The sequence below is a fragment of the Hipposideros armiger genome, unplaced genomic scaffold (assembly GCF_001890085.2).
Source record: "Hipposideros armiger isolate ML-2016 unplaced genomic scaffold, ASM189008v1 scaffold_124, whole genome shotgun sequence".
Taxonomy (NCBI): Eukaryota; Metazoa; Chordata; class Mammalia; order Chiroptera; family Hipposideridae; genus Hipposideros; species Hipposideros armiger.
In genome coordinates, this window is record NW_017731474.1 from 652,314 (window position 1) to 670,493 (window position 18,180).

The following is an 18,180-nucleotide window of genomic DNA, read 5'->3' on the forward strand; positions in this document are numbered from 1 at the left end:
TATATTTGGATAATGGAGAAGGAAGAAATTAAACAAGAGGGTACTTACAGAGTAAAAGAATGCAGAGAGGTTTATAAACTGGAGACTGAACAATCTCCAAGTCTTCAGAAATAAGCACTGACTAGTTGTTGATAGATATAGCAAGAATAGACAAGGTAAACCTGGATGGTATTATTCTTCAAGGAGTAAGAATGAGATTTGAGGGGTGTTGTTGCAAATAAAGAAAATGATTTCTATCTCTTAACCCTGAGATAGGTAGGGTGTTAGAAAAGTGGCCCTCTATTTAATAGAGTGCCATGGAAAGCCAGGTTTTAACTAAGAAATGAATGATACATTTAGTGAAGACTTCGGAAAATATAGAATGACATGTTAAGCTAAATCCAGGGATCTCAGAGATCCCTGGGAATAGGGAATATTGAGGTGAGCAACTTCCATTTTAATAGGCTATACCTATAGAGTAATGATTTTAAGCTAGAGATGGCTTATTAACTTGGAGTTAAACTATGTAAAAGTCTGAATTTATTAAAATCGAATATATATATATTTAACCACATCTTGCTAGATGTTAAAAAATAGTAGATGTAAATTAATTGTAAGTCTGTATTACAAATAGATTGTTTTTAAGAGTTCACTAAATATATCTAGAGCATTAAATAATATTTTTATGTCCAAAAAAGTATTAATTTTTTGTTGAAGAAGCACATAAAATGTTATTAGGATGAACATAAAAGATTGCTGACAATACGACCACCCAAAGATAACTGCTATTAATAATTTGATATATGTCTTCTAGTTAATTATATATGCACGTATATTTAAGTTAAATAAGAATCATATTGTTTTAAAACTCGATTTGCCTATTAGAAATTAATTTATCCTATTTTTTTTGCTGTTGTAAATAACACTATAATGATTGATATCTTTGTTCAGCAATACTTATACGATTTTCTACTCATTTCTTTAGGATAATTCACTTCCTTCAGACAAATTCCTAGAAATAGAATTACTGTTACAGAGTATAATCAGTTTTCCCTGAAATAATTTAAAAATAATTGATATTTGAAAATTTAGTTTAGTTATAGCTTCATAGAAAGCACATAAACACAAATAAGTACTTCATATATGTGACCACTTGTATTGAAATAATTTTGTTGCAAAACTGTGAATGTAACATAACATTTAAAAATATATTTATGATACTTCTGTTAAGAAAGTTGTAAAACTTAACCAAGGGCCAGAAAGAAATCTTGAATAAATGTAGACAATATTTTCCTAGACCCAATGTTGTAAAGATGTGAGTTTCTTATAAATTAATTTATTAATATAATCAGTAAAAATCACAACACAAGTTCTTTTTAAAGCCTTTCAAAATTATTAAGTTTTTCTGGAAATATAAATGGGGAACAAGATGTATCAAAGATTTATTCTTTTTTGAAGGAACAAATTAAGATGGAGCATGGGAGAATCATAACACTATAGATACTATTAAAATATATTACATTGCATTAAGTTTTACCAAAATGTATTATAAAACTAAAATAATTAAAACAGTGAAACATAGAAAGCTCAGAAATTGACCGTGTGTGTGTGTATCCTCATTATTTATGTGTATGTATGTGTGTGTGTGTGTGTGTGTATGTATACACACAGTCAAGTTTCATTATTTGCAAATTCCATATTTGTGAACTTTCCACCTTGTTAAAACTTATTTGTGACCCCAAAAATAAATACTCATTGTAATTTTGTGGGCATGTACAGAGCTGAGAGAAATCGAAGCCTCCCAAAGCTTCCGTTCCCAGCTCAGGTGTCAAACAAGGTGATGCTCTGCAGTATTATCTCAGCGCTCATACTGTAAACAGTGCCCTTTACGGGTGCCATGTTTTTCACATTTTGGGGCTTTTTGTTAGTGATTTTGCTGTTCAAAATGGCTGCCAAACATCGTGCTACTTACTACCGTAAAAGATTAAAAGTGGGTGAATTGTATGGTATGTAAATTATCTCAATAACACTATTAAAAAAGCTAAGGGCAAATAACATGTAAGTATCAGTAATAGGGTGGAGAAGAACTTTCTAATTTAAGCATTGATGAAAGAAGAAAAAGTGATAAGGGAAAAATATCAATTGGCTTTACACAAGAATATAAGTTTCTGAATATTAATTACCAAAACAAAATTATAACAGAAATTGCATATGGGGTAATTAGCAACATCTTAACAGAGAATAAAAATCTTTAAATATTTTAAACTAGAAAAAATAATTTGTAAAATTGGTAAAGATTGTGACTAGATAATTCTTTAAAGAAACAATGATAGCCAATAAACAGCTAATAGAAATGTTTAACCTTATTAATAATCGAAGGAATGAAAATTAATACAGTGAAATAATGTTTGCCTATTAATTTTGAGAAATGGAGCTCTCATATATTGTAGTTTACATGTTGACCCAGTTTCTTGAATGCAACTTAGCAAATAATTGTACAGTATATGGTATATTGCAATCATCTGAGCCAGGTACTGGCAATATAGCAAAGAATAAGATAAACAGGCCCTGCCTGCCCTCATGAGGTTGTCATTCTAATTGAAACTACAGACAATAAAATAAACTATTAAAATATAGCATATTAAATAGAATGATAGAAAAAGTTCAAGGTATTGTGGAAGCACAAAGGAAAGGTGTCAACCGCAGATATTGGGTAGTACTGATAAGAAATAATCTTCCAGAAGAAATTATCTTTTGACATAGCAATTAATGTGTCTCGCAGCTCATCCAAAGGAAGAAATTTACTCAAAGATATTTACAAAGATAATGATCCAAGTATTTATTACAGTGAAGAATTAGAAACAATATAACTCTTTAACAGAAGGTTGATTAAATGACTTATGGTATAGCCGTGTAATATCATCTATTAAAGTTGTGTATGTAATATACCCTATAGGGCTTTTAGATTCCTTATTATCTTTAAGTGGATATTGCAAGAATGCATGCATAAGTACAGTGTCACTCTGTCGTCAGTTCATAAAATGACACCATATACTAGGTATTCTGTGCGATCCTTGATGGCTCCCATATTTCTCTCCAGTTGAGTAAGTGATATCTAAAATTCTACAGTCATAGCTTCATACCATAGTTGAAAGATTTTGGATTTGCTGCCAATTAAAATATAAGTCCATTATCAGGGAGTGCACTTTGAGATTATAATTTTAAGATACAGTGGGAGGCTTCTATGGTCACATTGTCACTTGAAAGGGGTTCATTAACCTACTACACTTTTCATCATTTCTTACCATCAATCCTATCCTTATAAGTATATGGAAAGACAAATGTGGTTCCATTTCCATGGTCAACTATTTCTGATCCACAGAAAAAGAAATTTCATATGGTGCAACTCTTTCTTACAAAGTAAGGGGATATGTGGTATTTTGCTACACATCTACACTAGTGAATTAAAATATTTTTATAAGAGGTCTTATATATGTTTACAGATTATATAGAGATTCTAATTTTAAAGGTTTAACAAACTTGGACATTTTTGGCTCTTTTAAACATTGCAAAATCCTAATTTAAAAATTCATTTCTCTACAATATGGAACACTTCAGCTCAGAGAAAGTCACCTACATTAGTGCAATGAAACATGCCTCATTTTGACATGGAAAGCCTAATGGATTTTATTTTTCTCTTCACACAAAAAATTATTGATTTCTATTAGTATATAAAATAATTTTTTTTGTTATTATCTGCATATATAGGAAAAATTCAAAACAATTTTATTTCTACTTACAGGACTCAATTTATTAATGATGCCTACCAGAAAGTACTGGATCTATTACTGCCATTAAATCTTGAGGTGATTGTTGAGCGAAATTTATCCTGGGAGTGGTACCAGGAAGTTCCTTGTTTTAATGTAAATGCTCAGCTAAAGCCCATGGAGGTAACTTTTTGGATGCTTACTGATTTTGTTTTGTTGGTTAAAAAATATTTCTTGGGGACATAAAGACATTGGGGTGTAGAAGTTATACATTCATCACCTTTGTTGGAATTGAAATAGTAGCTGTATTAACCTAGAGTTCATTGAGTGTCTCCATTCATTTATTCAACAACTATTTTAGTGCCCTACTGTATGTTAGATATACATACAGTGTGTATATATATATAAAATATATGTGGACTACGTATTGGAGATACAGTTGCAAAGAAGCTACGCATATGACATTGTCTCTGGCTTCATGGACTTATCAGTCTAATGCAGGAGTTGGTGATGGTAGCCCAGAGGCATGTTAATTACACAGTAAAATAGTACACAGGCACATAATTAAAAATAGTTTTCAATTGTGGTAAATTCCATGAAGCAAACAAATATTAGACACCGTGCCATAAGTAGTCAGTCGGATATCTTAATATAGAACTTAGTGGAGAGGTCTAGGCTGGAAATAGTAATTTGGAAGTCATCAGCATATAGATGGTATTTACAGCCATGGGGATATATGAAATAACTCAGAGAGGCACTAGAAGAATGGAGAGGGTGAAGATGAAAATAGCAAATGGATCAGGACCTTCGGCATTTTGGTTGATATTGCTTCACAGATCTCTAATGTAATCCATGAGTACATATTTTTCCCACTTGACTCGATAGAAGTAAAAATTATATCATATGCTTTGCTGAAGTGATAGCAACATATGATGTGTCTTCCTACCCCCTACTTCCAGTTTTCCTTTCTATTTCTTTATATAAAGCTATTCAAAAGGAGAAAACAATCATTTTAAATATGTAAGATTTTTAACTTAAAAGTATATTTAGAATTTGAAACATGGTCTCAACTGAAAATCTTTTTTTTTTTTATTAAAATTTTTTTTGCTGACAATGGTTAGTAAAATTTCATAGGTTTCAAGTGTACAATTCTGTAATACATAATCTATACATCATAGTGTGTGTTCACCACCCGTTCTCCTTCCATCACCATTTAGTTAAACCCATTTACCCTCAACTGAAAATCTTTAAGCTCTTACTGTATAAGATCATATGGACTCCATTACTTATAGATGGAAAGTAACCTCTTAAGATAAATAATCGAAGTCTCTTTATATTGGTAAGACAACAGATAGAAACTTAGGAAACATAAGTACCATGCTGAGCACATCCTCCCCCTACTGGGGATAGTCATTAGGCAGATTTATTTGGGGCGGTAGGATGCCGTTTCTTCACTCTTCTCTAGGGAGAAGACATGTGAAAGTCTCGGGTGATGTTGCAGATCATCCCCAAATGCCCGGCTGCCTTCTGGGGTGGATGGAATTGCTCTTCCCTTACCCTGATCCACATGATTAGTTAGCAGTTGTAGCCCATTCTTTGGTCAACATACTCGACCCCTCCTAGACATCTTATGCATCAGAGAAAACCTGGAAGCAGTTACTCTAATGCATCCAGACTAAGTGTTCGCAGATTGTGATTTCTGACTTGTCAGATGTTTGGGGATAGCGCACACAGCCTGTCCTAATATGCAGGAGCCACAGATCAGCAGTTTGGGGATCCTTCCAACTTCTTCCAACTTCCTGCAGTGAGCTGTTGACAAGATTGAAAATTGATGATTAATATCAATATTTGGCAGGCATTCAATATGCATGTACTAATTGAAAGGCGGTTTAGAAGTTGTAATATGTAATTTCAGTTTATAAATTTATATGAACATAACTTTTTGCAATATCTGCTGAATAATCACAAAATAAATCATAAATAAATGAAAAATTTGAAAAACCTAAGTAGTAGGTATAACAAATAAAACAACATAAGCAATATGAATAAGGTACACATGGACTTAATCTTAAAACACTAAATTAGTATAGTCATTGTGCTTTGCTTTATTGCGCTTCACATATATTGCATTTTTTACAAATTGAATATTTGTGGCAAACCTGCTTCAAGCAAATCTTTTGGTGCCTTTTTCCCCAACTTTTGCTCACTTCATGTCTCTCTGTCACGTTTTGGTAATTCTCACACTATTTGAAACTTTTTCATTATTATTATAGTTGTTACGGTGACCTGTGATCAGTGCTCTTTGATGTTACTATTGTAATTGTTTTGGGGCACCACGAACCACACCCATATAGGACGACAAACTTAAATAATTGTTGTGTGTGTTCCGACTGCTCCGCTGAGTGGCCTCTGGTTGGATTGGTCCCCCATCTCGCTCCTTCTCCTTGGGCCTCCCTATTCCTAATGCACAACAATATTGAAATTAGGCCAGTTAATAACCCTACAGTGACCTCTAAGTGTTCAATTGAAAGGAAGAGTTGTACATCTCTCACTTTAAATCAAAATCTAGAAATGATTAAGCTTAGTGAGAAAGGCAGGTTGAAACCCGAGACAGGCTGAAAGCCAGGCCTATTGCACCAAACAGCCAAGTTGTGAATGTGAAGGAAATTAAAAGTGTACTCTAGTGAAGACATGAATGATAAGAAAGCGAAATGGCCTTATTGCTGATATGTAGAAAGTTTCAATTTAAAACTCAAAGGTTTTGTTTTGTTTTTTATATAGTGGCTGTTTAAGTATTAGAGTTCTCCAGAGAAACAAAACCAATGTAATGTACACTTGGCCTGGATGTATTAGACTAACTTCTTGAAGACTTGATGTTAGCCTCTCCGTGACCCTGAGGTTGAGGTCTAGGAGGGATCAAGTATGTGGGCGGCCACAGCTGCTAACTACTAGGTGGAACACAGACACACAGACACACACACACACACACACACACACACACACACACACACAGACACACACACACACACACACACAGAGGGTGACAAAAAATGTATACACATTTTAAGAGATGTTATCTATGCATTACTTTTCAAAGTTGAATTGAATTATGGTAGCAATGTATAGTATGACATTCGCTCAAAAGATGGCGTTAATAAATGAATTCTAGTGTCACTGTGTGACAGGCAGGACAGCCAGAGAAAATGGCGGAAGCATGGTTGTCGTTCGAGAAGCATAAGACCATTTTGAAGTGGTATTTGAAATTCGAGAACATTGTGGAAGTACGAGAATGGAGGCATGAGTATGCAATAGAACTTCCAACATGCCTAACAATTGCACACATTCGTGATAAGTTTGAGATACATGATACTGTGTGATGTGCACGGGCAGATCCGGGTGGCCTCGCACAGCAACAAGTCAAGCAGTGGTTCGCCATAATCATAAGTGTCTGGACGCAGACAGTAACCACTTTGAGCACCTCTTGCAATTGCAGAAGCCAAACGTGACTTGTATTCATCTTTTCTTATCAGTATATATTGAGTATTACAACTTTAATACAGTTTTTTTCCTTTATTAAAATGTGTATACATGTTTTTGACACCCTCTGTGTGTATATACAGATGTATAATTTCCTTAAATATATTTTTGTCCTTGGTGAGATTATTTGCATCTAGGATAATATTTGACCAAATATTTCAATACTATGACCTAGCCAAATTTACATAAAACTAATTAACCATCACAGCTTTCAGGACATATACTTATGGTGGTGATTTTAGGCTAAATTTGCAACATACGGGGTTTTTAGTGTGTCAAGTTCTTTAAGTGGACTGAAGCATGATACTTAACCATTTAAGTCTCAGCTTCTTAAAAAATCAGGATTATATATATATATATATATATATATATATATATATATATATATTTTTTTTTTTTTTTTTTTTTTTAAAGATTTTATTGGGGAGTTGGAGGAGGGGAACAGCACTGGGGAGTTGAGGGAAGGGGAACAGACAAGTTGCTGTCTTTATGTTCTTCAGTTTAGTTGGGAGGATGTTGCTTCACTGGCCCAAGCTGGCACCATCATTGCACTCTTCCCGGGCAAGGCAGATCAGTCGCCGGCCTCTGGACAGCCGCTCATGGCGGCTGCTGGCCGCTCACGCTGGCTGCCGGCTACACACGGTAGCCCATGGCAACCCACTGCAGCAGGGACTGCAGCCTACTCCGTCGCCGGCGACTCACAGAAGCCCAGCCCCAGGTCGAGCTGCTGTTCATCATCTTAGCTGTGGAGCGCAGTGTCACTGGCCCTCATGTGGGATCCAAACCGGGGCTCTGGCATCCCAAGGCAGTTCTTAACCAGTGCGCCACTAGGCCCGCTCAGGATTATATTTTTTATACCTAGGACTTGTGGGGCTCAGATAAAGTAATTCATGTAAAACACATTGTGAACTATTTTTCATTATACAAATGTATTATTTTTTATTATCCTATATTTGTAAATTGAGCTACTTACTAACCAAAAAAAGACAAAGTACCTAGATGAATACTTAAACATGTAAATGCATTTAAAAATTACTAGGTTACTTGGTAAGTCACAACAAAAGTAGCTCATCATTAATGCTTCATTGGTACTGGCATTTAATTTAATTCTGTATTTCAGAAGATACTAAAGGTCACGTGGTCATTTAAAACTGAATATTCAGTTAGAAATTTTCTGTCTCATGTTAAAAAACTGGTTTTGTAGAGGATTGAAGTGAAACAGACATTTTTCTTAAATGAGCATTTTTAACTACATGAAATAGTAATACTAAAATAAGCAAATCTTTTTTTTAACAGTTTATTCTTAGTCAAGAGGATATAACAACTCTTTTTAAAACATTATATGGTAACATATGGTATGAAGAAGGTGGTAGTGCCTCACCAGCAGGAACAAAAGATCAGAGTAGTGTTACTAGTGGAGTTACTAATGCTTCACATCATTCTGGAGGTATGTTCTTAACTTTAATTCTCAACCCGCCTCCCCCAACCTCTCTTCTTTCTTTCCATTCTCTACTTCTGGTTTTGGGTAAAATAAGATTTGTAAATCTTTTCTAATTATCTCATTCCATTCAGGTTTCTCTAAGTTGTTTATTAGTCATTCTGTTGATTTTTTTCTTTGATTCAAAATTTCTAGTCTTGTTATCCCAAATTCCCTATAGATCCTTTTTTTTTTCTTTCAGTTTTTCTCCCCGTGCTTCCTCTTCCCCCTTATTCCTAGTGCAGCATCTATCCCAGATGGAATATTTTATATTGATATAGGAGTATCAAAATGTTAGAGGTATCAAGAGAGGATAATCTTTAGTAAATTATGGATTTCAACAAATATTTGGAGGATAGATGGAAGGAACAAAGCAGAGGGAACCATAATAAAAAAAGAGGCTGTATCCAGTGTTGGATTTAACTTGCCATGTGGAACCTCACTGGGTTCAACACCAGCACATACAGAGAACTGGGTCAATTAGAGCTGCTGAGATGGTTTTGCTTCACAAGAATGAAGTTCTCCTCATTCTGGCATTTTGGGAGATCCCCAAAGCTATCTTAAAATATAACCTGTTAGCCCACAAGATCCACTCTTGCAAAGCCCTTAGATTTTACATAGCTTTTTTCAGGGAGAATGCTAATACATAAACAACCCTGCATTTATAACATTATAGGAAACCTCATCATTACTAGCTAGTGTAACCAATCCGGTCGTTTACTGCTAAATATTAATGGACTGATCCAAAGAAAATCACAAGAACCTAAGCATGAAAGAAACCAACAAACAGAATAGTGTTTATTTATTAAAACAAATGAAGGAACAGAAGAGAATGCAAACAAACTGAAACCAAACTCATAATTCGAGGAATTTGAGAATATAAGAACTGAGTCTTACCTTCATTACCTTTCACCCTCCCAAGATAAGAAAGAATTCTTAGAAACCGAAAACATGATTGCTAAAATTTTTAAACAAAATAAATGCAGTAAGCATGGTGTTAGAATGTAGTTACTGAATTTGCATATATGGTTGATGTAATCTTCCATGACATAAAAGAAAAATAACATAGAGATGGAAAATGATAGCAGTCATTAAAGTGATAGAGGTCCAATTCCAGAATGATAGATATTTTAGGACAAAGAACTGAGAAAATGGAAGAGAAGAATTTTTCACAGAAATAACAGAAGACTCTCCAGAGAGAAGTAAATATTGAAACAATTTCTTGGTCATAACCTACCCAGTTTCATGCACACTGAATAAACAAAGACCCCACGCAAACACATTTTCATGAAATCTGAGAACAGCAAAGGTAAGATTTTTAGTTTCAGAAAAACACAGACTTGCGTATTAGGGGGTTGGAACAAAGGTAATTGGAATCAGATTTACTATCAACAAAACTGGGTGGGATGGAATGGATGGATGATAAAAGATAATGGAGCTATATAGTCAAATTTCTAAGGAAAATGATTTTGAAGGTACGCATCTATATATGGCCAAACCATTATCCAAATGTGAAAACACAATAATTCTTAAATTTTTAGTGACACAATGTACTTAACTTTACACTCATTCCTAAATAAATTAGTTTTAAAATATATTCTAGCAAAACAAACAAGGAATCCAGGAATGAGGCAAATATGGGACCCAAAAACAATTGGCCTACCAATGAGTAGACTGAAAAGGAATCCCAAAATTTTCTGTTACTGGGCTAGGAAGTATTTTATTGTCATTAAATATTAATTCAGAATACTTGACGAAAAAAAGTGGAACAATGTCTTAAGAAAAAGAGCATAAACTCCATAATATATGTAGAAGGATGAATTAATTTCAATAGGTCCCCTCTCCCACCTCACATCCATGGGGGATATATTCCAAAGCTCCTAGTGGATGCCTGAAACTGCTGAATGCTATATATACTATGGTTTTTCCTATATATATGTACATACCTGTGATAAAGTTTAATTTGTAAATTAGGCATAATAAGTGATTAACAATATAGAACAATTATAACACATACTGTAAAAAAAAGGTATGTGAATGGCTTTGGGGCCATTGTTAAGTAAAATAAGGGTCACTTGAACACAAGCCTGCAATTCCACGACAGCTGGTCTGATAACCAAGAGGGCTAAGTGACTAACGGGCAGGTAGCATATACGGTGAAAATACTCTGGACAAAGGGATGATTTCATGTCCTGGGCGGGATGGAACGGAGACAGCACAAGATTTCACCATGCTACTCAGAATGGTGTGCAATTTAAAACTTAGGGATTATTTTTTTCTGGAATTTTCCATCTAATACTTTGAGACCTTAGTTAAGCACAGGTGACTGAAACCACAGAAAGTAAAACTGTGGATAAGAGAGGACTACTGTCACTACCTTACATATGTTATATGGAAAAGAAGGAATGTTTTCTGTCCCTAAGAAGGGAGAAATCTCTATATATTCTGGGGTAGAAGTGGAGTACATTTTGCATGATTTGGAGCTGTTAAACTGTGAGAAGAGAGCCTTTTTTGAGAGATGCACGAGTTGTAATGTAGCAGCCGAGGAAGTATTATAATAAACTATTAGTCTCCATTGAAAATGATTATGTAGCCACAGTTAAACAAGACATGGAGGACTTACTATGTAAATAACAATGTAAATGTTATTAAGCCATGTTAATATAGAAGTAAAGATATAACTGACCAAAGCTGCAGAGAGGAAGATGGGACAGTAAGAGGAAGTAGCCAGGACTTAGTGAAGAGTGTAAAGATAATGTCTAAAATGGATGGAATGAAAAATAGACATTTAAATATATTACTTTAATCATTTTCTTCTGGAAATTTTTACACATTCACTAAAATAGAAGGAATAAGGTAATGGACTCACATGTACCTATTGCCCAGTTTCAAGAATATCATGTGGCTGCTTTTATTGCTGCTATAAGTCTCTTCTTTTTCTATACTTACTTAACTAATAATTCTCTTAAATATATTTCAAGTGTGTTTTATTGAAGTCTAACTTTTCTGACTTTTTTCTTTTACCCAATAACTAATTTCTTCCAAGGAACAACTATAGTGACAGCTGCTGTGGTTGAAGTACATTCACATGACTCTCAAGTTAAGACAACACTAAATATGAGTTTCAAAACTGATTATCTCACCATGATACTGTATAGTCCAAGTCTGGAACAGGTAACTTGAGGAGGAGAAGAAAATACATTTTTCACTTGATGAAAATTACATTGTGAATATTCATTAAAATAACAGTTATTAATATTTCATATATATTTTGGAGTATATGCTTCTGTGAGAAAAATTATTGCTCTTCACTTTAATAATAAAATAATTTTAACCATTTATTTCTCTTTTAAAATGAATTATATTTCTTATAGCCAGTGATGTGAAAAATAAAATTTAAAATTAAATAATTTTTTGGCATTTCATTAGTGAGCCCTTTGGAGATAGAGAATGTGGTAGATCATATCATACAGTATGCTATAGATTTATGTTTTTGTGTAAAATTTGTATTGTTTTTCTGTCCCACAGACTTCGTTTACAGATGTTCGTGATCCTTCTTTGAAACTTGCTGAATTTAAGTTGGAGAATATAATAAGTACTTTAAAAATGTATACAGATGATTCAACATTTTCTGCCTTCTCATTAAAAAACTGTATCTTAGATGATAAAAGGCCTCATGTCAAGAAGGCAACTCCTAGGTAATAGCAGTCTAAGTTTTTACTTGAGAAATGGTTGATATATTTTACAAAACTTATTCCCAAAGTTGCATGTTCTTTCCCTGGATACATACTTAAGATCTTCAGAGCTTCAGTTCAATTGAATCACGATTCTCAGTCAACATTTAAAATGTCTTGGTTCAGATATGTGGTCTTCTTGCTGGATGGTTAATAGATTGGTTAAATAGAAATAATCAGTTTAATTATAGTGGTTTTTTAAAATTAATCTATTATCTAAATTATCAATCCATTGAAATTGTAATGGGAAATACATGAAAAATTGAGAAGAAAAAAAATATGCTGAGATTCAAAATTCTGATAATTTCTTAAAAACATACTTCCTAACTTATAGAACAGTTATGCTCTAGAAGTTTTTATGTATATTATTTGGAGATATTTGTGATCTTCTTATGAGAAATAACTTCAGAATGCTGGTTTGTTGTCAGTGAAAGGGAAAATTTTATTGGTGTGTGCGGTTATTTTTAAGATGCTCATAGGAATTGTTATTATTGTGTTTTTCAGAATGATAGGACTGACAGTTGGATTTGACAAAAAGGACATGATGGATGTAAAGTATAGGAAAGTCAGAGATGGTTGGGTGGCTGACTTAGTCCTTCAAGAAATATATATTTGTGCAAGTGTGGAATTTCTGCTGACAGTTGCAAATGTCTTTCTTGAGGCCTATACCAGAGGCTCTGCTGTAGAAACCAGTGTTCAAGCATGGACTGCTAAGGAAGAAGGTTGGTTATCGACAAAAATATTTAATATCTGTGTTATTAAAATGCCACAATAGCACCTGACTTGGTTAGCTTTCTAGATGATGAGGTTAAGTGAATTAATAAATTTAAATCTTTATTTTTCAGAGGTAAGGGGAAAAACTTATATGTGTTTTCTGCTGGGATGTGCAGTTTACATATTTTTCAAGGTGTGAATATATATCGGGTTCAAAAATTTTGAGACTTATATTAGAATAAGTAGTTGTATGAGGTTTGACAATTAAGTTCGCGAACTTGTTGCAATGATGTTGCTAACCTTTTTTGATATTAGAGGGATTATGCATTATGAACTTATACCAACTGGACAAGCAGTTAACGAAGTTTACTATTTGGAAATGCCAAAAAGACTGTATGAAAAAGTTAGACAACCTGAATTGTTCGCCAACAATTCATGGCTTTTGCATCGCGACAATGCACCAGCTCACACAGCACTGTCTGTGAGGGACTTTTTAGCCAGTAAACAAATAACTGTATTGGAACACCTTCCCTACACACCTGATCTGGCTCCCAGTGACTTCTTTCCCTACCTGAAGATAAAGGAAATATTGAAAGGAAGACATTTTGATGACATTCAGGACATCAAGGGTAATATGATGACAGCTCTGACGGTCATTCCAGAAAAAGAGTTACAAAATTGTTTTGAGGAGTGGACTAGAGATGCTGGCATCAGTGCATAGCTTCCCAAGAGGAGTACTTCAAAGGTGACCATAGTGATAATTCAGCAATGAGGTGTGTAGCACTTTCTCTAGGATGAGTTCGCAAACTTAATTGTCAGACCTTGTACTTCTCTGAAGGCAGTCCTTTGAAAGAATTTGTTGGAAGAAAACAAGTGGGGGAAATAATGAATGGATCACTTTTTTTCATTATGAAAGATAGTATTTTAACTAAAAATACTCTTATTTTTGTTATATTTATCGTTTCCTATTATTTTTACTTATTTATTATGTACTGGAAAGTGTGTCAAGTTGAGGGTTAGAAACTGTATTAGTTTCCAGCCCTGCCATTAAATAGTGGAGATTTTCCCCCCACATTTTTAAATGTGCTTATGGCTATAGCTTCTTCAAATCTTATACTAATAGAGTTGCTGTAATTCCTTTGGGATCTAAGATTCCTTTATTTTACTTTTTATTTTATTTTATTTATTTTATTTTTATTTTAAGCTGAGCCATCCTGCCACCGGTTGGCAGCTCAGCGGCTGCTCAGCTCGGGCCGGGAGTTGAACCGCTGTTGCTCAGAGCTCAAACTCTTGAATGAGCTCTTAACCAACTGAGCCTTACTTTTTACTTAGAATGGAAATAATTTTTTCCTATAAATATATATTTCATAAATAACATATATAACAAACATTTATAAATATTTTATTTTATTTTTTTATTAAAGTTTATTGGGTGACAATGATTAGTAAAGTTACATAGTTTTAAGTGTACAATCTGTAATATATCATCTGTATATCATATTGCATGTTCAACACCCAGAGTCAGTTTTCCTTCCATCACCATAATATTTTAGATTATTCATTTATTTTTATTTCTATTTTAGTACCTATACAGGAACAACAGAAGTGGGAAGTTAATATTATTATTAAAAATCCTGAAATTGTGTTTGTGGCTGATATGACAAAAAATGATGCTCCTGCCTTAGTCATTACAACACAATGTGAAGTTTGTTGGAAAGGTGACTTTGAAAACAGTACAATGACTGCTGCTATTAAAGATCTCCAAATGAGAGCATGCCCATTTCTTCCAGCCAAGAGAAAAGACAAAATCACTACTGTGAGTTTACTGCTTAATTATCTGCTTAATTGTCAACTGTTTTGGATTTAATATACACCACTTGAGGAAACTACCTACATACTTTAAAACCGTTCTCTGTAAAGTACCTTTCTTTCTGCTTGGAGAGACTAATCTGCATTATTATCCATCTTTGAAAGTCTCTTTCATTCTTTTGGTTGCTCCTCATTGTTTTTTGTTTTTGTGAGAATAGCCTCATTAAGAAGTTGCTCTTTTTTTCTTATTTTTTTTTTTTTAAGATTTTTTATTGGGGAATTGGGGGGATGGGAACAATGCTTGGGGAATTGGGGGAAGGGGAACAGACAAGTTGCTGTCGTTTTGTTCTTCAGTCTAGTTGTGGAGGACGTTGCTTCACTGGCCCAAGTTGGCACCATCATTGCGCTCTTCCCGGGCGAGGCACATCAGTCGCTGGCTTCTGGACGGCCGCTCACTGCGGCTGCTGGCCGCTCACTCTGGCTGCTGGCTACGCACGGTAGCCCATGGCAACCCACTGCCACAGGGGCTGCAGCCTACGCCGTCGCCGGCGACTCACGGCAGCCCAGCTCCAGGTTGAGCTGTTGTTCAGCATCTTAGCTGTAGAGGGCAGTGTCACTGGCCCTCATATGTGGGATCCGAACCGGGGCCCTCTGGCATCCCAAGCCAGTTCTCAACCATCGTGCCACTCGGCCAGCCCTTTTTTCTTAATTTTTAATTAAATTTATTGGGGTGACATTGGTTAGTAAAATTATATAGGTTTCAAGTGTACATTTCTATAATACTTGTATATCATCTATATATTGTGTTGTGTGTTTACCACCAAGAGTCAATTGTCCTTCCATCACCATATATGTGACCCCGTTTTCCCTCTTCTGCCACCGCCCCTCACCCCTTACCTTCGGGTAACCACTAAACTGTTGTCTGTATCTATGAGTTTTTGTTTCTTTATTTCTTTGTCTTGTTTGTTTGTTGCTTTCAGTTTTATATACCACATATGAGTGAAGCCATATGGTTCTCGATTTTTTTCTGTCTGACTTATTTCACTTAGCATGATAATCTCAAGATCCATACATGTTGTCTCAAATGGTACTATTTCATCTTTTCTTATGGCTGAGTAATATTTCATTGTGTATATGTACCATATCTTCTTTATCCAGTCAGCTATTGAAGAACACTGTTGTTCTATGCCTTGGGCACTATAAATAATGCTGAAGTGAACATGGGGGGGCATATATCTTTACGGATAAATGTTTCAGTTATTTTGGGTAGATACCCAGAAGAGGGATTGCTGGGTTGTATGGCAATTCTGTTCTTAATTTTTTGAGGAACCTCCATAATGTTTTCCATAGTGGCTATACAAATTTATTTAATACATGCCCACCAGCAGTTTATGAAGGTTCCTTTTTCAACACAACCTCTCCAACACTTGTTATGGTCTTGTTGATAATAGCCATCCTAACAGGTGTGAGGTGGTATCATTGTGGTTTTGACTGCATTTCCCTAATAGCTAGTAAAGTTGAGCATTTTTTCTTATATCTGTTGGCCTTTTTTGTGTCATCTTGGGAGAAGTGTCTATTGAGGTCTTCTGCCCATTTTTTAATTGGATTTGTTGTTGTTGATTTATATGAGTTCTTTATATATTTTGGATATTAGCCCCTTATCGGAGGCATTGTTTGCAAATACCTTCTCCATTCGGTTGGCTGCCTCTTTGTTTCGTTGATGGTTTTTTTGGCTGTGCAGAAACTTTTTTGTTTTATATAATCCCATTCATTTATTTTTACTTTTACATCCCTTGCCTTTGAAATCAAATTCATAAAATCCTCTCTGAACCTAAGGTCCATACATTTAGTACCTATGCTTATATGCAGTTTATTGTTTCAGGTCTTATGTTTAGGTCTTTGATCCATTTTGAATTAATTTTGGTATATGGTGACAGATGGCAGTGTAGTTTCATTCTTTTGCACATGGCTTTCCAGTTTTCCCAAAAGCATTTACTGAAGATACTTTCTTTTCTCCATTGTATGTTTTTGGCTCCTTTGTTGAAAATTTTCTGCCCATAGATATGTGGGTTTATTTCTGGGTTCTTGATTCCATTCCATTGGTCTGTGTGTCTGTTTTTCCTGACAAATACAACGCTGTTTTGATTATTGTTGCTTTGTAGTATAAATTGAATTCAAGGAGTGTGATACCTCCAGCCATGCTGTTTTTTCCTCAGGATTGCTCTGGCTATTCGGGGTCTTTTGTAATTCCTTACAAATATGATGATTTTTTTTTTGTTCTATTTCTTTTAAAAATGCCATTGGTATTTTGATGAAGATTGCATTATAGCTTGTATATATTGCTGTAGGTAATATGGCCATTTTAAGTATGTTGATTCTTCCAACCCATCAACATAGAATATCTTTCCATTTCTTTGTGCATTCTAAAATTTCTTTTAATAAAGTCTTATTGTTTTCAGTGTATAGACCTTCACATCCTTTGTTAGGTTTATTTCTAGGTATTTTATTCTTTTTGTTGCAGTTGCAAAAGAAATTTTTTAAAATTTATTTTTCTGAAATTTCATTGTTAGTATATAGGAACACAGTGGACTTTTTTACATAGATTTTTGTATCTTGCAACTTTATTTGTTTATTGTTTCTAATAGTTTTTTTTGTGGAGTCCTTAGGGTTTTCTATATAAAGAATCATGTCATCTGCAAAAAGTGGCAATTTAACTTCATCATTCCCAATTTGGATTCCTTTTGTTTCTTTCTCTTGCCTGATTGCCCTCGCTAGGTCTTCCAATACTCAGAAAACTCAGATAGGCCGTTTAATGAACTCAGAAATAAAACCAATGAACAAAGTGAATATTTTATCAAAGAGGTTGAAATTAGAGCTGACCAGGTAGAGGAAAGAATTAGTGATATTGAAGATAGGGACCTGGAAGTGATGCAGATGGAAGAAGAGAGAGACTTCAGAGTTAAAAGAAATGAAAGAACAAGAACTAGCTGACTTCATCAGAAATAGCAATATAAAAATAATGGGTATTCCAGAAGGAGAAGAAAGGGAGAAAGGTACAGAGAGCCTATTCAAACAAATAGTTGATGAGAACTTCCCAAACCTATGGAAAGAACTGGATTCTCGAATCCAAGAAGCAAACAGAACACATAATTACCTCATTCCA

At 34.5% G+C, this 18,180-nt stretch overlaps 1 protein-coding gene across 1 annotated transcript in view; it reads left to right on the top strand.

Moving 5' to 3' along the window:
* The window catches only part of VPS13A (vacuolar protein sorting 13 homolog A), a 220,528-nt gene that overhangs the window by 105,451 nt on the left and 96,897 nt on the right, over positions 1–18,180 (top strand). The window contains exons 34-39 of the mRNA XM_019648286.1: positions 3,782–3,929; positions 8,580–8,730; positions 11,807–11,934; positions 12,289–12,458; positions 12,999–13,216; positions 14,792–15,024. Of these exons, the coding sequence (XP_019503831.1) occupies positions 3,782–3,929; positions 8,580–8,730; positions 11,807–11,934; positions 12,289–12,458; positions 12,999–13,216; positions 14,792–15,024 (1,048 nt within the window). The remainder of the gene's footprint in view (positions 1–3,781; positions 3,930–8,579; positions 8,731–11,806; positions 11,935–12,288; positions 12,459–12,998; positions 13,217–14,791; positions 15,025–18,180) is intronic.